The following is a 23802-nucleotide window of genomic DNA, read 5'->3' on the forward strand; positions in this document are numbered from 1 at the left end:
AAGTAAAAATAAGAATCGCTGCAAATAGTAGATGCATAACATTATGCCCACTGGAACGGCGATCAAATACTTTAGTTACAAGGGAAATCCAACCTACGATCTACACTTCATCCAGCTTGTCTATACCACTTGAGCGAAAGCGAGCAGTATTCACTTAATGGTGTTCATACATTAGCAAACAACCGATAAGTTTTGGCATCGAGGCTTATTTGTCTTACAGCAGCAATTGCAGCTAGAACCCCCAAGATTGAGAAAACCACTGCAATAGTGGTGTTTAACACGAAAATGAGTCATCTTTTAGATGGCTTGAAGGTCAAGTTATAGAACACAACAGGCAAGATGAAGTCGAGGGGCATGAAACCAAAAGCCCCGACAACCGCATTGATGTCCCCAAAAAATGGAAGCATTGCTGCGATAATGGTTGCGAAGATGACAGACATCGAGCGAGATACTGCCCTTGGGATCACATTGCGAGCAGACAACTCTTTGCTAGTTGGATCTGCAAATGCTCGCTCAAGAACTTCGTTTGTGGGCTGGAGATAAACCTGCAAACCAAGCAAGTGGATTAGTGTTTTGCTCCACGTTTGAAGAAGAGACTTTGTGTGGTGGTGTTCGATTAATTTCTTACCACGCCAACCGCTGATAGTTGGAGTATGGTGAAAAGGTTGATCATGAAGATGAACCACTTTGGCACCAAAGGTTTGCCATCATCCAAGAAGTTGCTAAGAATGAGGCCTTCGGATTGGTTGCCAAATGCCCAATAGCTAGAGATGGCAACACTGAAGAAAGTCATCGTCACTACTGCATAACAAACACAGTCCCTTGAACATCTTGCCCTTCACTGGTGGTGCTATTGTTGCCTATTACCAAAAATCCTACAATTATTAGTTCCCAAAATCCAGAAAATAAAGTAACATGTTTGAGCCTACTAGGGTGTGTTTGTGAGTACTTTTGATCATTCCAAAAGCACTTTTGGGTGTTATTGGCTGAAATTTGAAAAAAAGTTTTTCGGTTGGACTTTGGGTGCTTCTTGTACGGGGACTTGATAACGCTTTTCTATGAAATGATTTCAGGTAAATATGTGAGAAGCACCCGAGTTTTTAATAAAATAACTTATGTGCTTCTAACAAATCACCGCCTAATAAATACACTTTGTTGCAAGCAGCACTTCCAAACACGCCTGGTACTAATTCCTAAGAATATGAGAGGGAAGTAAGGACAATTGGAATATTTTGAACCTGAATTTCTGGAATGATACCATTGCCGAATGTTGTAGCAATGATGGCATTAGCATTAAAGACCCCAAAAACTCGACTTTGACTGTTGCCATTCAAGGAATAGTTCTTATGCGGCCCCTTGGAAGAACTTCCTGGAATAAAAAAAATTATATTCATTAGTGTAAGTTTTCATCTATTCTAAATTATGGAAAGAATGATACGAATTCGAGCACCTACGGGAAACACAATTCTCTACTCAACTTAACTATGCTCACATAACCCACAATGCAATGAACTTGATTTTAGTGACTGTATGTCCTGTTTGGCAATGTAGCAAAGACATTACCAATGTAGATGCAGGCAGCAGTGGTACAAGCACTATATGCTAGGCAAAGAAGGACAGACACCAAGTTGATGTGCCTGAGTGAGTGAAAAGATGGGATTTGAGCCAAAAGCAGCATTAAGCACCCAAATATGATCACAAACTCGAATAGCTTCATAGTCCCATTTGGGTTGGTCAGCAAGTAAACTGCCTGCATAATTATAAGACATGAAAGTTTTCAAACAAAAACAAAGTTGCCAGCTGAGAAGAATCATGATATGAGTGGAAGGCTTAAAAATAAGTCTTCTACCCAGTGAGAGAGTGAGTCGTTGAAAATTTTCTTAGTTAAGAAACAAAAAAGCAGTGTCATTTGCTACTAAAATCTAGTGCTATTTATCTCCACTTGTAAGTAGATGATCTTAAATTCATATCTCGTCGATTGCAATTTTGATATCAACTTATTATGACTTGCTCATTGTATGACTTACTTCGAATTCGCCTACCTTTAATGTACATAATATCAATGTGCTCAAACAATAAAACAACAACAACAACAACAATAAAGCCTTTTCCCACTAAGTGGGGTCGGCTATATGAATCCTAGAACGCTATTGCGCTCGGTTTTGTGTCATGTCCTCCGTTAGATCCAATTACTCTAAGTCTTTTCTTAGGGTCTCTTCCAAAGTTTTCTTAGGTCTTCCTCTACTCTTTCGGCCCTGAACCTCTATCCCGTAGTCACATCTTCGAACCGGAGCGTCAGTAGGCCTTCTTTGCACATGTCCAAACCCATTTTGTGTACGTGTTGATGCTTCACCGCCCAACATTCTGTGCCATACAGCATCGCCGGCCTTATTGCCGTCCTATAAAATTTTCCCCTGAGCTTTAGTGGCCTACGACGGTCACACAACACGCCGGATGCACTCTTCCACTTCATCCATCCAGCTTGTATTCTATGGTTGAGATCTCCATCTAATTCTCCGTTCTTTTGCAAGATAGATCCTAGGTAGCGAAAACAGTCTCTCTTTGGTATTTCCTGATCTCCGATCCTCACCCCTAACTCATTTTGGCATCCATTTGCACTGAACTTGCACTCCATATATTCTGTCTTTGATCGGCTTAGGCGAAGACCTTTAGATTCCAACACTTCTCTCCAAAGGTTAAGCTTCGCATTTACCCCTCCTAAGTTTCATCTATCAACACTATATCGTTTGCGAAAAGCATACACCAAGGAATATCATCTTGAATATGTCCTGTTAACTCATCCATTACCAACACAAAAAGGTAAGGACTTAAGGATTGTTGATGCACAAAATCAGTGAGGACTTTGGTACAACAGAAAGCACTAAGTTTGTGATCTTCGCTAGATTGCTCTGGTCATTAGTGTGGATAAGTATGTAAATGGATAGAGATAGGAAAGCAAACACAAGATGTACGTGGTTCACCCAGATTGGCTACGTCCACGAAGTAGAGGAGTTCTCATTAATTGTGAAGGGTTTACACAAGTACATAGGTTCAAACTCTCCTTTAGTGAGTATAAGTGAATTATTTAGTACAAATGACATAGGTTCAAGCTCTCGTCTTCACTTGCCTTATCTGTCTCATAGGTAGATGTGGCATCTTCTCTGGAAATACTCTTCCTCCATCCAGGGGTGGTATCTTTAACTGGTGAAGATGCACAAGGTAATGTATCAATTTCACTTGAAGCTTGTAGTTTCAGGCTTGGTCAAGCGCGATACAAACCATGTAGTAGGAGTCCCCCAAGTCGCCGAGCTAGGGGATCTGCCGAAAGAGGCGACAGACAAGGTAAGCAATTAGAGCTCCAAGCAATCAGTCCTAGATCAGAAGTTTGATTTCGAGTTCCGGCTAATTGTTCTCATTCTCCCTATCTTGCAGGTAGCATGAAGGATAAAGAGAAGAAAAAGAGAATAGATGATATGAGATACTTTTTCTTTTGAAGAAGTAACTTTCCACAGGCTTATTCTTGAACTGGGCTGGAGGATTTTCTGGTTTCCTCCAGAGTATAAGGCCGACTGAAGAATTTGAGGGTCAAAACAAGTCCATTAAATCTAGAGTACGTTCAACCCTGCTGATATGAGATACTTTTGCTGTTGACAAAGTAGTGGATGTATCGGCACGTGTTCTGTTACACTTGTCTCCACATGCTTCCTTGTATCCTTCTCACTTTCCATATCTGTTCCTCAGGCAGATGTGGTATATTTTCTGGAAGCATAAGATGTTGAAGATGAGTACTTGAGAGCAATGCCAGGTAAGTAATTAGGTAAGGGATTCCAGGCAGTCAGTTCCTGACTACAAGCTTGATTCCAAGTGCTGACTGATTGCTCTCTTTCTCTTTGTCTTGCAGGTAAGAACAAGGCCAAAGGAAAAGACAAGGAAAAAGCATGATATGGGATACTCTTGCTTTTAACCCTGATGATATGAGATATTCTTACTCTGGTGTAGCTTGTTTGCAGAGGGATTATCGGGGGGAAAGAAAGCTGAGTATTTCGAGATGCTTCGTTAGGAGTGCCCTCTCAGATATGAGGAAGGGTTGAGCATTTTTGTAGGTATGCCTGTCCGTTGAGGATGGAGGTCGACATATATAGGAGTTTCCCTAACAAAAAGTAGTAATGCTATTCCTTTACCCTGCTTGGTCATAGCACGGTAGTGGGAGCTGCCGGTTTCACGTGTGTCAAAGCACTTTGAAAAAGTGGTCTGTGGTATCTGGAAAGCTGATGTTGCGTGTGAAGATTACAGACAAGCTTTATCCAAGTAGATCTGGCTCTCGAAGTTGAGAAAGCGGTGCTTCTTCGGTTTTCGAACAAGCAATCCTGTCAGGGATTTGGCTCTCAAGATTCGGAGAACGGTGCCTCTTCGATTTTTGAGAAAGTAATCCTGCTGGGAGTCTGGTTCTCGAGATTCGGAGAGCGGTGTCTCTTCGATTTTTGAGAAAGTAATCATGTTGGGAGTCTGGCTCTCAAGATTCGGAGGACTGTGCCTCTTCGATTTTGGAGCAAGCAATCTTGTTGGGAGTGTTTTCTCGAACGTGAGTAAAGGTTGGGCATGTTTGCTAGTCTACCTTGCCACGGAGCACAGAGGTTGACACATAGGGACTTTCCAATTATCCAACAGTGGTGCTGTTCCTTTACCCTTGTGGGTAATAATATGGTAGCTAGACCTTGAAAATTTATGTGTCTAAACTTTGTTAGTGCTGTTTCTTTGCTATTCTTTTACCCTTCTTGGTCATAGCGATGTAGTGGGAGCTGCAAGCTTCACGTGTCTAAACTTTGTCAGAGATCTTTGGCAAAGTTATCTGTGGTACCCATGAGCTGATGGTGGGTGTGGAAAGTGGATAATTGAACAGTAAGATTCATGTGCTTTCTACTTCACCAGAAATCTTCAACAGAATGCCCGTAATTTCAGCAAAGCTGAGTGTGCATGTGACAGGTGCTGACAAGGCTGAGAAAAGCAGGTGCCTCTTCGATTTCTGAGATCGGCCCTCATGGTCTCTGAGCAGCCTAGCTTTTGAGAAAGCAAGCGCCTCTTCGATTTCTGAGATCGGCTTTCGTGGTCTTTGAGCAGCCCAGCTTTTGAGAAAGCAAACGCCTCTTTGATTTCTGAGATCGGCCCTCGTGGTGTTTGAGCAGCCCAGCTTTTAAGAAAGCAAACACTTCTTCGATTTCTGGGCAGGCGCCTCTTCGATTTCTGAAGCTCCGTCGAGTGCAGATTTTTATAGAGGCTGGCATTAAGTTCCAAAGCACACTTGAATCTTCACCAGTAGAAGCTCCCTTCTTGCACTTCTAAGATCTTGATTTGTCCGACCTTTTCTCTCTTCAACACCTTTGAAAATGTCTGGCCCCTTCGACCGTCGTTTTGACTTGAACCTTGTTGAAGAGGCAGCCACGCCTTCTCTAGACAACATATGGCGCTCATCCTTCTTATCCCCTACTGGTCCTCTTACCGTTGGGGATTCCATGATGAAGAATGATATGACTGCTGCGGTGGTGGCCAGGAACCTTCTTACTCCCAAAGATAACAGACTACTTTCCAAACGGTCTGATGAGTTGGTTGTTAAAGATTCTCTAGCTCTAAGTGTTCAGTGTGCAGGTTCTATGTCTAATATGGCCCAACGCCTATTTGCTCGAACCTGCCAAGTTGAATCATTGGCGGCCGAAGTGATGAGTCTCAAACAGGAGATTAGAGGGCTCAAACATGAGAATAAACAATTGCATCGGCTCGCACATGACTATGTTACAAACATGAAGAGAAAGCTTGACCAAATGAAGGAATCTGATGGTCAGGTTTTACTTGATCATTAGCGGTTTGTGAGTTTGTTCCAAAGGCATTTATTACCTTCGTCTTCTGGGGCTGTACCGCGTAATGAAGCTCCAAATGATCAACCTCTAATGCCTCCTCCTTCTAGGGTTCTGTCCAGTACTGAAGCTCCGAATGATTCCCCTCCGGTGCCTTCTCTTTTTGGGGCTCTACCGACTGCTGAGACTTCTCCTAAGCAACCTTTGTGAAGGCTCCATTTTGTTTGTTTATTTTGACTCATGTATATGTACATATTTGTAACTTATCGGAGATATCAATAAATAAGCTTTGCTTCATTTCAACGTATTGTGTTAAATACACCAAAGCCTTTTTCACTGAGTGGGGTCGGCTATATGAATCTTAGAATGCCATTGTGCTCGGTCATGTGTCATGTCCTCCGTTAGATCCAAATACTCTAAGTCTTTTCTTAGAGTCTATTCCAAAGTTTTCCTAGGTCTTCCTCTACCCCTTCGGCCCTAAACCTCTGTCCCGTAGTCGCATCTTCTAACCGGAGCGTCAGTAAGCCTTCTTTGCACATGTCCAAACCACCGTAACCGATTTTCTCTCAATTTTCCTACAATTTCGGCTACTCCTACTTTACCTCGGATATCCTCATTCCCAATCTTATCCTTTCTCGTGTGCCCACACATCCAACGAAGCATCCTCATCTCCGCTACACCCATTTTGTGTACTTGTTGATGCTTCACCGCCCAACATTCTGTGCCATATAGCATTGCTGGCCTTATTGTCGTCCTATAAAATTTTCCCTTGAGCTTCAGTGGCAGACGGCGGTCACACAACACGCCGGATGCACTCTTCCACTTCATCCATCCAGCTTGTATTCTATGGTTGAGATCTCCATCTAATTCTCCGTTCTTTTGCAAGATAGATCCTAAGTAGCGAAAACGATCGCTCTTTGGTATTTCCTAATCTCCGATCCTCACCCCTAACTCATTTTGGCCTCCATTTGCACTGAACTTGCACTCCATATATTCTGTCTTTGATCGGCTTAGGCGAAGACCTTTAGATTCCAACACTTCTCTCCAAAGGTTAAGCTTCGCATTTACCCATTCCTGAGTTTCATCTATTAACACTATATCGTCTGCGAAAAGCATACACCAAGGAATATCATCTTGAATATGTCCTGTTAACTTATCCATTACCAACGCAAAAAGGTAAAGACTTAAGGATGAGCCTTAATGTAATCCTACAGTTATGGGGAAGCTTTCGGTTTGTCCTTCATGAGTTCTTACGGCAGTCTTTGCTCCTTCATACATATCCTTTATAGCTTGGATATATGCTACTCGTACTCCTTTCTTCTCTAAAATCCTCCAAAGAATGTCTCTTGGGACCCTATCATACGCTTTTTCCAAATCTATAAAGACCATGTGTAAATCCTTTTTCCCATATCTATATATTTCCATCAATCTTCGTAAGAGATAGATTGCCTCCATGGTTGAACGCCCTGGCATGAACCCGAATTGGTTGTCTGAAACCCGTGTCTCTTGCCTCAATCTATGCTCAATGACTCTCTCCTAGAGCTTCATTGTATGACTCATTAGCTTAATACCCTTATAGTTCATGCAATTTTGTGCGTCGCCCTTATTCTTGTAGATAGGCACCAAAGTGCTTTTTCGCCACTCATTTGACATCTTCTTCGTTTTCAAAATCCTATTTAAAAGGTCAGTGAGCCATGCTATACATGTTTCTCCCAAGACTTTCCACACTTCGATCGGTATATTGTCTGGGCCCACTGCTTTTCTATGCTTCATCTTCTTCAAAGCTACAACCACTTCTTCCTTCCTGATTCGACGATAAAATGAGTAGTTTCTACACTCTTCTGAGTTACTCAACTCCCCTAAAGAAGTACTCTTTTCATGTCCTTCATTGAAAAGATTATGAAAATAACCTCTCCATCTGTCTTTGACCGCATTCTCTGTAGCCAGAACATTTCCATCCTCATCCTTGATGCACCTCACTTGGTTTAGGTCCCTTGTCTTCTTTTCCCTTGCTCTAGCTAGTTTATAGATATCCAACTCTCCTTCTTTGGTATCTAGTCGCTTATACATGTCGTCATAAGCCGCTAACTTAACTTCTCTCACAGCTTTCTTCGCCTCTTGCTTCACTCTTTTATACCTTTCACCATTTTCATCGGTCTTGTCCTTGTATAAGGCTTTACAACATTCCTTCTTAGCCTTCACCTTTGTTTGTACCTCCTCATTCCACCACCAAGATTCCTTTTGGTGTGGAGCAGAGCCATTGGACTCTCCTAATACCTCTTTTGCTACTTTTCGGATACAACTAGCCATGAAATCCCACCTTTGGCTAGCTTCCCCCTCTTTATCCCACCCACACTGGGTGATTACTTTCTCTTTGAAAATGGCTTGTTTTTCTCCTTTTAGATTCCACCATCTAGTCCTTGGGCACTTCCAAGTCTTGTTCTTTTTTTCTCACTCTTTTGATATGTACATCCATCACCAACAAGCGATGTTGATTAGCCAAGCTCTATCCCGGTATAACTTTGCAATCTTTACAAGTTATATGATCCCCTTTCCTCATTAGAAGAAAATCTATTTGTGTTTTTGACGACCCACTCTTGTAGGTGATCACATGTTCTTCTCTCTTCTTAAAGAAGGTGTTGGCTAAGAAGAGATCATATGCCATTGCAAAATCCAAGATAGCTTTCCCATCCTCGTTTCTCTCCCCAAAATCATGGCCATCATGAAAACCTCCATAGTTGCCTGTCTCCCTGCCCACGTGTCCATTTAAATCTCCTCCTATAAATAACTTCTCCGTCTGGGCAATTCCTTACACCAAGTCTCCAAGGTCTTCCCAAAATTTCTCCTTCAAACTCGTATCCAACCCTACTTGAGGTGCGTACGCACTAATCACATTGATGAGTTCTTGTCCTATTACAATCTTGATTGCCATGATTCTATCTCCTACCCTCTTGACGTCTACAACATCTTGTGTCAAGGTCTTGTCCACGATGATGCCAACACTGTTTCTCGTTCTATTTGTGCCCGAATACCAAAGTTTAAACCCTGAGTTTTCTAGATCCTTTGCCTTAAGACCAACCCACTTAGTTTCTTGTAGGCACATAATATTTATCCTTCTCCTCACCATAACTTCCACTACTTCCATAGATTTTCCCGTTAATGTTCCTATATTCCACGTTCCTAAACGCATTCTACTCTCTTGAACTCTACCCTTCTGTCCTAGTTTCTTCACCCTCCCCCGTCTAATAGGATCAAAGTACTTCTTTTGTGTGTCCTGTGTAAATTTGATAGGAGCATATGCTCCCAAACAACTTTGAGTGGAGTCGTTCGAAAAGAAGTTTCTATGGCCCCCTTGCTCATTTAACACTGCATCCGGGTGCCGATGGAGATACAGCGACCTTTGCTCACTTATCACTGTGCTCGGGCCACACAGCGCGCCACTTACGGGTGACGCCCTAGCTTTAGCGCGATTTCGTTCTGGATTCATTTTCATAAGGATTCGACGTAACTGAGGAGTGCCGGCTGTCGACTACCTGACTCCCTCCCCCTTCTCCTTTACCAGGGCTTGGGACCGGCAATGTAAGATCAACTTACACAGGCGGAGTTTGCTCAAACAATAAAAAACATAAAAATAAAATAAAAATAAAGAAGGTGATAAAGAATTAATCGGATTACCTTCATGCATTGTCCTCCCAAAAGAATACAGGCCACAACAGTACCATAGCATACTAGGAATTGAATTGGTCCGACAAAATAACGACCCCATCTCGGACCTGTAAGATTTGATTTGGAACAATGACATATTGGCATAAGCTTATTTTTCTACTTATAATATGTGAAAGTATACATTTTAAACACTGATCAATCTAGTTATTTTGTATTACTGTATAATGATATTTATTTTCATCTCTTACAAATGAGAATTTTTAGAATCAAACATACTGAATTTTGTGTATCACATGCCCCTTAACAAAGGAACGAATATGATCATTGATGCATTGCAGTACTTTTTTATCATGCTAAAATTAAGTTTTGGTGATTAAATTTTTGGATAAAGTAGGTATGAATGTCAAACAATCAACCCTGACACATCTTCCGACATTAAAAAGAGAAATGTGACTTCATCAAAAGTTAATTGGTCATCAATATATCAATATTATTCAACATGTTTTCTTGCTAAATCTTCTTTTCAATATGGGCAAACCCATTTTCTTTTGGTAACTAAACATTGACAAGGGCCATTTGGCCCATTTCAAAGTTAATGGCAGACAAGCCACATCCCACGTTAGGAGAGGAAAATGCCTCTAATACACGTTGAATAAATAGAGACTCTATAAAATATTTATTTATAGCCTTTGATTTCATTTGACTTATTTAATCTAATGACTATAAATAAAAAGGAGAGTGTAAAAACCACTTCCTAGTACTTTTTTTTTTTTGGACAAACGATAGTATCTACATTAAGGAGGTGAGAGAATGGACTAAGCCTCACATTGGATCCGCTATAATGATGTGGTTCAACTTTGCCTTTGGTGAAAATTGAACCTATAACTTCTCACTTACAAGTGAAGAAGAATACTACTAAATCGTGGTACTAAGTGGCTTTCCTAACACATTTTTGACACTGGTTAACTAAATACTAGTGTTGGTTGTGTACATTATTGTCATTGATGCATCTACAGATTCTACACTTACAATTGCTCTCTATATTTCTTTAAGAACAAACGATATTTTACATTATTCTCCACTGAGAAAAAAAGGGGATGGGTGTGACAACCTGTCCCTAACTTTACGTTTTTATTTATTTTAAATCTTGGACTTCCGTTGACCATTGTTAGAGAAATGTATAACTTATTCTTTTAGTGTATTTAAGTAGTACTCGTTGGTACGAACACATAGGAGAAAGCTGTTTGCGAGTCAAGATTATATCGGTACAGTTACGAACGTTTGAAATTGGTTATTTTAAGTTTAGTTTTCATTAAATTGAACTCCTATCTTGTGGGAATATAACCAATTAGTTTTTAAGTTTAGTGGAGGAAAAAGAAAGGAGGGGGAGCTGCGGGAGAGAGAGGAAGAAACAAGGGATGAATCAGAGAAGGGAAAGATAGACCAAAGGGAGAGGAGAGTGACAACCAACCAGGGGAGGAGAGAGAGAAGGGCTCCAGCCCTTCTTTTCGACCCATACACCTTCGACGACTCGGTTTTCAACCCAGCTAAATTCCGGCCACTTCCACTATTTTTCAGGCGATTTCACCTATCCACTACCTATAACCAACTCCATAACCTTCCATCCACCATTTCCGCCCAAGATCGAAGGATTTTAGGTCAAAATTCATGAAGAACATCACCGGAGGGATCGAGAGTTCTTAGCGGTGATCCATTGAATCCGAAGGTCCCAACCACCACCATCACTTCCGAATCACTCCTTGGGGTGCCAAGAACAAACCCCAACCAATTGTAGGAGCAGCGGAGCATCGGAGAAGGCGAATCAAACACACCCATTTCTAGGGTTTTCGACGGGTTTAAGTGAAATTGGAGCCTTTCTAGGCCAAATTGGACTTGGCTGCAGGCCACAATGGTTGGTGATGTCTTGATATTCATGCTAGGAAGTCGTAGCGCGAACCTCAGGCGAGTGAGTCTTTTCCTTTTATCGTGTATATATATATATATGATTGATAATTCTGAAAACGCTTTTAGTTTGATTTATGCATATGTATACCATGTCATGCATATATTTATATAGTCTAAGATATTATGATATGGTTGAGTGTCAGATTGCATTATGGCATATCTATGTGCATATTACCTACATATAATGACTGTGAATGCTTTGAAGTACTAAGTTGAACTACGAATAACTCGATCCCATTTGAGGGTACGTAGGCAGTCTAACAAGACAGTTAGATGCAGCCATAAAACAATCTAAATTTAACATGGTACTTGATTCCTTTAAAGAAAGAAGTTTTGATGGTTAACAACATAGAGATTAACCTTGATTTTATTCTGGTCTATCATTGGGTATAGTTCCAATTAAGAATGTTGGGACGTTAAAGTGGTTATGCCAAATGACGATGCGGACGCCAGGTAAGCTTCAGGTGAGTATATTGATGGTAGTGAGAATGATTGTGTTGAGATGTATTTATAGCTCATTGTCCTGTACCCCGATGTTAGTGCTCCTCTTGAGGCAGGGTCTAGCCTTCACGTGATTGTTCACCTCCCGCACCACACGCTTACCTTGGACCCAAGGTAGGTGCTAGCTTGTCGTACAAACCACACTAGGTGGTTTCGACTCGTAGGTGACTAGCGATACCTCGCACAGCCTTCACGTGATCGTAGCACTTGAGCGTATTTATTTACACCTAGCCTGTCGTATAGACCACTTTAGGTGGTTCTGACTCATGTACAAGAATTGGTAGATGAGCTATATAAGTGACTCCGACTTATGTGCTAGCATTGATTGATGAGATATGGGTAAGTTGTAAAGGTCACTATAGGTGACTCCGACTTATGTGCTAGCATTGATTGATGAGATATGGGTAAGTCGTACAGGTCACTATAAGTGACTCTGACTTATGTGCTAGCATTGATTGATGAGATATGGGTAAGATGTACAGGTCACTATAGGTGACTTCGACTTATGTGCCAGCATTGATTGATGAGTTATGGGTGCAGTCGTACAGGTCACATTAGGTGACTCCGACTTGTGTGCTAATATAGATTATTGAGTACGTGATTATTTATATTGCTGATGAAATGTTGTGTCGTGGTATAATTATGGAATTACTGTTGATATACTTTTGGTTTCACATGGATACGTGGTATGATTTTTTGGAAACTATACAGGTGTTGCCGCGAGGGGTTATAACATTTTAGAAGGTTTCTATAAAAAAATTTATTTCTAGGGCCACTCACCCTTGTTTGGTTTTCACCCTCTAAGTTTATTAGTTGAGCTTTCTTATCAACAATGATTCATGGCAAATCGTAGTATTGGAGATTTCTTTCAATGGTATTATTCTCAACCTACTCTATTGTACTTACTTATGCTCTAACGTCACGTGTAAAGTGGGTTCATTCCCTCTCACCAGTGCACTGAGTTCATTCCCTATCACCAGCGCACTCTGGTTCTTAGGCATTCCCTCTCACCAGCGCACTCTGGTTCTTAGGCACTCTTAGGTTTAAATTTATTCACATTTTTCCATATCATCACACCTATTGGTTTCGTCACCTTCTAGGTGTCGGCCAGCACAGCTCGATTCGGAGTCCTAGTGGACATCCTGGGTCGAGGTGTGTCAGTTTGGTATAAGAGCATGAGTTTGGGCAATATTGCGTCGATCACATGCGTGAAGTAAGCATTCTTGGTTCTTGTGTCTAATGTTGGAATCTTGCCACCTTGTCGAATACGGAAAAATATGCTAGCTTTTCCTAAGTTTTGGATAGTTATGTTGTCTTCACGATATTTTAGAAGACCATTTTTGCAATGTCCTTAGAATTAAAACAAAGATTTTCCTTGTGGAAGAAAGGTGTAGATTTTAGGCAAGTTAATGGCCTAAGTTAATGTACTGATAACCGTGTATCACCAGAGATTTTACCAAATAATTCTATCATTATTCTTCCGCCGTTAGTATTGATCCTTTTGAGATTGGAAATCTCAACTAGTCTTGATTTATTGGTAGCATTTCACGGAAGATCATTTAAGGGATAATTACTTTTGGTCCCTGTTAACACTAATATCTTCCAACGTACTTATGTTCATGTTGGATCTTCAGGAGGTTAGTAGAAATCCCTGAAGTAGAAAGTATTATCCCTAGAATGTTTTGAATATCGAGAAAACTGTGAAGACCTTTTACTTCGTGCTGTAGAGGGGGGTTAGTAGCTTAGCACATTTTGGGGAGGTATGCCCTTGGCATCCTTTCTCGAAATTTTACTTGGAAAACTTTTCAGTAACAGACATTATTCTCATAATTTTCAAAGGAGTTGAGATTCTTGTTGTTGTTGAAGTTGGACTTGGATTAAGAAGATCTAATTTATTTTGGATAAACATATTCCTTGAATTTCGCATAGGTCTGATACTCAGTGTATAATGGCTTGAGATTCCACCGTGGTCATAGTTGTACGAAGATCAAGCTTTGCTCTGAATTTTCTGGAACTTTGACAATCCTCACAAAGGGTGTGAATTATGAAACGTTTTTGGCTTTGTCAAATCTTATAAGCAGTTCTTAACTATTTGTGAGCTTAGACCTATTTTCGTTATGGCTAAGAACCAGTCAACTTGACTGTGATGATTAATCAAACAATCGTAAACAGTGACTTTTATTTCCACATTTTCACCTTCTTTCGCTTGTTGTTTCTCACTGTAAATTGGAAACATGCCCGAACTTTACAATGAAAGTCGTATTCAGGTAGTCAACTAATTGCATCACTATCTTATTGTAATTCTTTGACACTACATTGTACTCTAGTAGTTCTTTTTAACGTTGTGTGTTTGTCTCAAAGCATCTTTTCACTGATTCACTCAGGACCTTTTGTTCTTGAGTACGCAGACTTCGAAACACTTTTAGCAAATTTGTTTGGTGCACTTGGGAAAGGTACAATAGCACAGTCGAGATGAGAATATGACTTTACACTTCTAGCAAAAAGGTGTGCACTTTCTTGGGGTTTTCAAGTTGATCACTTGCTAGTCCTTCTTTCTACCAACAGTTAACTTGTTTGAGTAGAAATTTGCAACTAAGCAAAAATGGAGATGTGGTTTGAACACTACAATAGCTCCCAAGAGTTACTGATTGTTGGGAAAGGTGATTTTCTCGTTGTCTGCTTGCTTGGTTCAAGTTTTTGGGTTTACTATTAACATGGTAGCCATTTTCCCTCGAATCCCAAGGTATAGTTTTCAAATAAATTCATTGTTGGCATTATGAGAAAGCTACTTCTAGACTCTTATACAAGTTTAGGCAAACAGAAACCTGACCATATTATCATTTGGATACGTGTATTTTGTAGTTCCCCGTGCTATGTGTCTTATTTCCAAGTGTTTTAGGAAGCCTTCTTAAGGGCCACGTGGAGTAAGTTGTCATTGACTACATTAACCCCTCAGACTAACGACTAGTTTGAGCGATTTACCTGAGCCTTCATGGTGGGTTACGTTTATTTATTACTCTATGATTGTAGCATGATTGTATATGACATTTATCTCTGCTAGAAATGCTTGTAACTACGTTACAAAATTTTTGGTCCTTGTTGTGACATTATTAAGATTTGGGAATGGAGATTCTTTGCTTAGCACTTGTTGACAGAGGAGTTTTAATTGTGAGAGTTCACAATATAGAATTGTTTTATTTCTATCGTTACCCAATGAGGGTAGTGTGTGAGCACGATCGAGACTTTGACTATACATTGTTATATATTTCCCAATGGGGGCATGATTGTAATATTGCACCCTCGAGAATTTGTTACTTGCTTGTCATGCCAACAGTGAGTTGTGGATATCGCTGGCTGCAGACCGTAATATTAATAACCTATTGGTTGGATTTGTTAAGTAAGTAAATAGTTAGACCTTTTACGTTAGTGTACTTATTGTAGTATTCGTTGCTTCCACCTGTTTATTACTTGGGCTTGACCCAAGGATGCTATGTACTTACTTTTGAGTATGCAACTTTCGATTGCGTAGTTGAAGATGCTATTTCAGTTTTAAGTATCAATACAACTATTCTAACCTTAGGTTGCTATTTATATATATATATAAAAAAAAATTTCGACATGACGCTAGTACATATAAATATTTTTGGCACTTTGTTTTTGAGAAAGCTATTATATTATAGGATGGTACTGAAGAAGAAAGAGAGTATGAGTTTGAGGTAGAAATAATGCACTCTAAGTTGCAACGGAGCGGCATTTCCCTTTTTGATGTAACCACTCTCACTTAATTTCTTCGTTACGTACATATATTTTATTCTTCCTATCTTCGAAGTTGTGAAGCAAATGATTTTAAATTTTGGAGACGAAATTTTCTTAAGAAGGGAAGGTTGTGACAACCCGTCCCTAACTTTACGTTTTTATTTATTTTAATCGAGGGAATTGACGAAAATGCCCTAGAGGCAAGGACTTGGACTTCCGTTGACCATCGTTAGAGAAATGTATGACTTATTCTTTTAGTATATTTAAGTAGTACTCGTTGGTACGAACACATAGGCGAAAGCCGTTTGCAAGTCAAGATTATATCGGTACAGTTACGAATGTTTGAAATTGGTTATTTTAAGTTTAGTTTTGATTAAATTGAACTCCCATCTTGTGGGAATATAACCAATTAGTTTTTAAGTTTAGTGGAGGAAAAAGAAAGGTGGGGGAGCTGTGGAAGAGAGACGAAGAAACAGAGGACGAATCAGAGAAGGGAAAGATGGACCAATCAGAATGGAGGGGAGAGTGACAGCCAACCAGGGGAGGAGAAAGAGAAAGGCTTCAGCCCTTCCCGTCGACCCATACACCTTCGACGACCCAGTTTTCAACCCGGCCAAATTTCGGCCACTTCCACTATTTTTCAGGTGATTTCACCCATCCATTACCTGTAACCAAACTCCACGACCTTCCATCCACCATTTCTACCCAAGATCGAAGGATTTTAGGTCCAAATTCGTGAAGAACATCATTGGAGAGACCGAGAGTTCTTAGCGGTGATCCATCAAATCCGAAGGTCCCAACCACCATCATCACTTCCGAATCATTCTTTGGGGTGCCAGGAACAAACCCCAACCAACTATAGGAGCAGTGGAGCACCGGAGAAGGCGAATCGAACACACTCATTTCTAGGGTTTCTGATGGGTTTGAGTGAAATTTGAGCCTTTCTAGGCCAAATTGGACTAAGCTGCAGGTGACAATGGTTGGTGATGTCTTGATATTCGTGCTAGGGAGTCGTAGCGCGAACCTCAGCTGAGTGGGTCTTTTCCTTTTATCGTGTGTGTATATATATATTTATGTATGACTGATAATTTACAAATGCTTTTAGTTTGATTTATGCTTATGTATACCATGTCATACATATATTTATATAGTCTAAGATACTATGATATGGTTGAGTGTTAGTTTGCATTATGGCATACCTATATGCATATTACCTACATATAATTACTGTGAATGCTTTGACGTACTAAGTTGAACTACGAATGGCTCGATCCCGTTTGAAGGTATGTAGGCAATCTAACAAGATAGTTAGATGCAGCCATAAAACAATCCGAATTTAACATGGTACTTGATTCGTTTAAAGAAAGATGTTTTGATGGTTAACATCGTAGATATTAACCTTGATTTTATTCTGGTCTATCACTTGGTATAGTTCCGATTAAGAATGTTGGGACGTTAAAGTGGTTATGCCAAATGACGTTGCGAACGCCAGGTATGCTTCAGGTGAATATATTGATGGTAGTGAGAATGATTGTGTTGAGATGTATTTATATCTCATTGTCCTACTCGGTGTTAGTGCTCCGCCTGAGGCAAGGCCTAGCCTTCACGTGGTCATTCACCTCCCGCACCACACGTTTACCTTGGACCCAAGGTAGGTGCTGGCTTATCGTACATAGCATATTAGGTTGTTCCGACTCGTAGGTGACTTGCGATACTTCGCATAGCCTTTACGTGATCGTAGCACTTGAGCGTATTTATTTACTCCTAGCCTGTAATACAGACCACTTTAGGTGGTTCCGACTTGTGTACAGGAATTGGTAGATGAGCTATATAAGTGACTCCGACTTGTGTGCTAGCATTGATTGATAAGATATGGGTAAGTCGTACAAGTCACTATAAGTGACTCCGACTTATGTGCTAGCATTGATTGATGAGATATGGGTAAGTCGTACAGGTCACTATAGGTGACTCCGACTTATGTGCTAGCATTGATTGATGAGTTATGGGTGCAGTCGTATAGGTCACATTAGGTGAATTCGACTTGCGTGCTAATATAAATTATTAAGTATGTGATTATTTATATTGCTGATGAAATGTTGTGTTGTGGTATAATTATGGAATTACTGTTGATATACTTTTGATTTCACATGGATATGTGGTATGATTTTCTGGAAACTATACAGGAATTACAGCGAGGGGTTATAACGTTTTAGAAGGTTTCTATAAAAGATTTATTTCTGGGGCCACTCACCCTTGTTTGGTTTTCACCCTCTAGGTTTATTAGTTGAGCTTTCTTATCAACGAGGATTTGTGGCAAATCGTAGTATTGGAGATTTCTTTCGATGGTATGATTCTCAATCCAATCTACTGTACTTACTTATGCTCTAACGTCACATATGAAATGGATTCATTCCCTTTCACTAGCACACTCTGGTTCTTAAGCACTCTTAGGTTTAAATTTATTCATATTTTTCAATATCATCACACCTTATGGCTTCGCCACCTTTTAGGTGTCGGCCAGCACAGCTTGATTCGGAGTCCTAGTGGACATCCTGGGTTGGGGTGTGTTAATGGGTTCAAGCCAAAATGCAACGAGTTGAAGAAAAAAGACCCTAACTATCACGATAATCTACCACTTACTAAAGTTGCTATATGTATTAATACCATATGTTTTTATTTTGATATCAATATTTAATACTTATCAATCATATTCATATGCCTTTAGTGAGAGGAAGGAGGCCACTAGCTTGGGCTACAACTACTACCAGGTATTTTGACTCTTCAAAATTGGCTGCAAAAACCCGTGTGAAGCTAAGATTAGTATAAATATATGTAGGATATAGGGCACCCGTTATAAATTGGATGATATGCAATAATAAACTCGTAGGCAATGTGGGTAGGCAATAGACTACGTGGCATATATACATGTCTACTCGAAACTGCTAAAAATTATAGCGTACACATGTATTATTAAAATTTAAATTTTGAATAACTTTAAAAATTACAAAGTCTATGTGGTGTGTAACTGAGTAATTATGAGTTAACTGTATTCTTCTGGTAAATGTGGGCGTGCCAACTTGAGACTGAGTTCGGTCAAACAAGTAGAATAGGTGTGGTTGTGGTGGTATTGGATGTGTTGCGACTTCTGCACTTGAGCAACTACAGCAGAGGAAGGAACGCGTCTCGGCCTTAGGTTCTAGAAATTGAAGACAAGGGTGCCTAATTATTTGTAAAGTTTAGGATCTACTGCACCAGGTTTGGCTGACTCAACTTTACTCGTGAAAGTACAAGTGCGCCCGAGGTTTTAAGGGCAAAGGTGCTAAAAGGAGATGAGAGTAACCAATCATAGAACACTTCACTTTGCTAGGAAGTTAGTGAAACGACCTCTTCGGGCAAAAGAATTAAGAAGTCTTCATCTACCAAGACTTGGATAGATAACCAACCAACTTAGAAGCGGTGTTGTTTACTTGTCCAAACTGTACTCATATGCTGTTTGATCATACTACTTCATTGTTGTTTACTTATTCAAATTGAAGATGTGTTGACGGGAGGGTTAAGATTGTTAGTATTTTTCTTAAGGTGCGAGAAGGGTTTCACGTAGAGTGTTTGAGTTGTTTGTTGAGTTGAAGGCTTTCATGTTGTGGAACCTCTTCTATTTATAGAGATGAACTTCATGATAAATAAGTCGCCAAGGTAGAGTCCGGATAGGATTGTGTTTACTTGAATATTCTCTCTTTATCACTATAATCACTTCCTTAGTCAAAACTCATCTTTATCCAGTCCTGACATATTTGATTTGAACCAGGATTCTGAACCTAACCCCTATATGCACTTAATTTATCACTATTTGATCAAGAATGAATTATGACTTTTAGAATAATTCGAACCTCATATGAGCCCATCCTTATCTTTGGCAATTTTAATTCACCGAGGACTCTACCGAGCCTCACTTAATCTTCCCACAATCTCACTTAAGCTTACTGGTATTTCAGGCCCAAACAGAACCCTAAACTGTAAATGTTGACCTTAAGACTTTTGCAACACCATACTACATGTCAAGTAAACTTATAAATATAACAACACTTTAACTCTACTAGCAAGTAAGTAGTCGATTGTCCTGTACTAGATAGTATTATTGCTAGTAATAACATAAAAAACTTATTAACGATAGGTGCACATAATTAAGAAATGAGAGGCCAATAAAGGGTCTTCAAATTGGTATGTACCTAAAATGTCATGAGTCATGTCTCTAAATCGTAGATGGCGATGACCCAATTGAGCATAGTGTTCAAGAACCAAGGAGATTAAATTGTACGAATAGAAAGTAACTAATGCTCCGATGACCAAACACAAAATTCCGGCCGCCCATCCGAGGAAGGTGAAGGCGTACGGCAAACTCAGGAGTGCCGGAGAACCAATTGATGTTGTCAAGTGATAACCGCAGTGCACCCATGATCCTACATTAACAATATTACTAATTCAAATATTCTGTCTTTTCTTTTTACTTCTTTCTCCCATTTTATATAACAATATTATTTGAAGCTATTTATGAAAAATGATACTAGAAAATTTCATCACAAATAAAAAGACTACAAATAGACAAGGAGCAAGCGAGACTATTTCTAGATTAGTTATTGCTAAAAGCTTGATAACAGTAACAAAAGTATTAACACTTTTAGGAATAAGTACGCCTGAAACAATCACACTTACTTAGCGACATGTTACCCTTTTTTGTTGTTGTTTTGTTGTTAGCAGTTTGCACCAATATATATCGTATCCCTAACATAAATAAAAATCTAAAAGGCTAAAGATATAAAACAAGATGTTATACTCGAGCACATCTGTATGCACAATGCAACTTAAGTGGTATGTATGGTCAACAACTCAACATGTACAGTGGTGTGAGAAACAGTAACAACCAGAATTTTGAGTCATATGAATTATGAGAGAGAGAGAGAGAGAGAGAGAGAGAGAGAGAGAGAGAGAGAGAGAGAGAGAGATAGAGATGACGAAAAGGATGAAGAAAAAAAAAATCAAAGCCACCGATCAATGTGATGATGATAATAATGACGTGGAAGAGATCATCACAATAAAGATAAACATACAGAAAATAAGCTTCCATTCTAAATCTAATTTTTTTTTAATCGCTATGTGTACAACATTATAACAACATAAGATTACGTATATGAATTGTTGAACTCAACACGTAAATAAAAAGATGAGGCTCATAATCATTTAAATCATTAGACAATAATTTCTCTTCCTAATATGAAATTCATACAACCATAATATTCTGTATCTTATAATATGATATGAAGAATTAACAAAGTAGTTAATACGTGTACCTTTGGATTTGAGAACAAAACGAGCACCAGCATCGAGTTGCTTCTGTTCGTGATCATGATCAGCTTCTTTGCGGCCAACTTTGGCATCATCTACTCGATCATTATCTACTGCTACCGATGTTGGTGGCAGCGTCCCCATCTCTCTCTGCCGAAAAACAGAAAACAAAACCAAGAGTAACAAAAGAAGTGGGATGAGATCAAATCTTGAAGATAGACATGGGGTTATATATCTGCGTGTGTACATAATATATAGCCGACCTGCGTAGCGCATACAGTCAAAGCGGTCCATTCGATGATGCGCAACTTTCCTTCGCCATCACTATATATTATTGTTTTTCTTTCTAATATAATAGAGAGACTACGTCTCTACTTACTTAACAGTCAAACCCCCCTGCGAGCTAATCATGTTTGAGAGAGAGAGTGAGAGTCAAAGGAATATGTGAAAGATATTTTAGAATAGTATATTACATGTTATTATATAATTTAAAAGATTTTAAATTAATATAAAATTATGTAATGACATGTGAAGTAACGCATCGTATTAATACTAAAACATTTATTGATTAAGTGGAGTTCAGGAGTGAGAGCATAATGCCCCTCCACTGATAAGTGGAGCTCAGGAGTGAGTGAATAATGCCCTTCCATTGTATGATTACCAACACGCATTTATTCAGCTCGAGAAGATAAAGAGGAGCTCAGAAACACTTTTACTATTTTTACTGGAAGTTTTTCTTTTATTGGTTGCATTCTTATAAAATTTCAACTGCTCTTGGAAACTTGATGGGACTAGATGCTTCTTTTCTTTGTTTTTTTTTTTTTTTTTTTTTTGTTTTTTTTTGGTGGGGACTAGATGCTTCTTTAGAAAATGTCTATATGATACAATTAGTTTAAATTTTGTGAGACCACGATAAGCCCTAGCAATACTTTATGACACAAAATGTTAGAAGGTCAAGCATTAACATGTGCAAAAAATAAGTGTAGCAGAGATTATAAGCTTCGTTGGATGCGTGAGTTAGCCGTTGGTAGATAGTCCTTCGCACGAACTAGCTTATGCTTCTTTGAACACGAACAAAAATTAGGTTGAGACATGTAAGTCACTGTCCTTAAAAGTAGATTTTGCCCATCGATGTAGTAGGTTACGACGCCCTACCCTCCAGGATACAACAACCTATTGACTTTTGTAAGCGTACACTCACAATACTCAAGTCGAATGAACAACTTGAATCTTTTCCTTAAAAAAAATGAAATTGCAAGACAATAATATAGAGAATACGCGCTCGATTAGAGAACAGAGATGGTGATCTTGTGTATCGAAAAAAACTCATGGTTGCCAGTACAAATACTAGAGACTGAGTCCTTAAGCCATCTCCAACCGAAGGGTCCAGAGGATCAGAGGGCCGAAAATAGCTAGAAACCCGTCTCCAACCGAGAGCCAGGCCAAAGGGCTCGTGGGCCCCAATGGACAAAAAAAGGCCAAAGGGCCAACCGGGCAGCCCAAATGAGCCAGCTAGTTGGCCCCGGGCTGTGCCAGAATTCAAATTGCAACGGCTAGCTAGCTGACATCAGCTATCTGTTATTTTTTATTTTGATTTTTTTACAGTTTTTTTTTTTTTACAAAATTTTAAATTTTTTTTTTAAATTCTATATTTTTTCCTATAACTTCCTAAGCCATTAAACAACATTAAATTAAATTAAGTAACATGAAACAACATTAAACAATATGAAACAACATTAAATAACATTAAACAACATAAAAATTATACAACATGAAAAAACATTTAACAACATGAAACTTAAACAACATTTTTAAAAACATTTAACAACATAAAACTTAAACGCCTACTCCATGCTTCTTTTGGCCTAAAGGTGTGCAACAAGATCCTGTTGTAGGTACTTGTTTGTGGCACGGGAACATATCATCCTATAGTGCCTCATGTACTCATTTAAAGAGATACTACTAGTTCGTGGATTCAAAGGCAAATTAGGCTCATCATATATTTTTGCACGAGCCCTTCTTGACCTATTTGGATCCTTTTGGTTGTCATCAAACTCTCCATCAATATACCTATCTCGCTCATCCAAAACAATCATGTTGTGTAATATGATGCAAGGCATCATGATGGAGTTCTAATTTTCTCGACTCCACCATCTTGCCGGTTCCTTGATGATCTTCCACTGTGCTTGTAGAATACCGAAAGCTTTCTCAACATCTTTCAGGTATGCCTCTTGGTGTAAGGTAAAACATTTTTCGGCATCATTTTTAGGGTTTGGAATTACTTGGATAAGTGTCACCCACTATGGGTAAATGTCATCTGCCAAGTAATACCCCATATTGTAATGACGGTCGTTGATGTAATAGTCAAATTGAGGTGATTTACCTTCCATCAGGTTATTGAAAATGGGTGAACGCCCAAGAACTGTAATGTCATTTTGGGATCTAGGGACTCCAAAGAAATCATTTGACAATCCGTCCCAAATTTTATTATTTTATAAATTTTCATAGGTATTACTATATTGGGGGGGAGAAGAGAGACTGGGCAGAACAACCCAATTGGAGAAAGAATGAAAGAGTTTCAGGAGGAAAATGAGGGAAGATGGTGGTGAATGGAGAAAAGAGAGAGGATATGAGGGCTAATTAGAACGAGAGGAAAGGAGGGCACGGGAGAGAAAGAGGAAAGAGGGGGGAAACCAGGTTTCCCTTGACCCGTGACTCAACCCGT

At 39.4% G+C, this 23802-nt stretch overlaps 1 protein-coding gene across 1 annotated transcript; it reads right to left on the bottom strand.

Moving 5' to 3' along the window:
* Positions 1-19: 19 nt before the first annotated feature.
* On the bottom strand, positions 20-21439 carry LOC103415003 (GABA transporter 1). Its single transcript, XM_070819006.1, is given in 9 exon segments — positions 20-545; positions 629-812; positions 814-860; positions 1239-1369; positions 1564-1750; positions 9525-9622; positions 19964-20194; positions 21083-21227; positions 21341-21439. Coding segments are annotated over 8 exon segments (1398 nt in total). The 5' UTR covers positions 21222-21227; positions 21341-21439; the 3' UTR covers positions 20-164.
* Between the last annotated feature and the right edge of the window lie 2363 nt (positions 21440-23802).

This window comes from Malus domestica, chromosome 03 (assembly GCF_042453785.1).
Source record: "Malus domestica chromosome 03, GDT2T_hap1".
Taxonomy (NCBI): domain Eukaryota; kingdom Viridiplantae; phylum Streptophyta; class Magnoliopsida; order Rosales; family Rosaceae; genus Malus; species Malus domestica.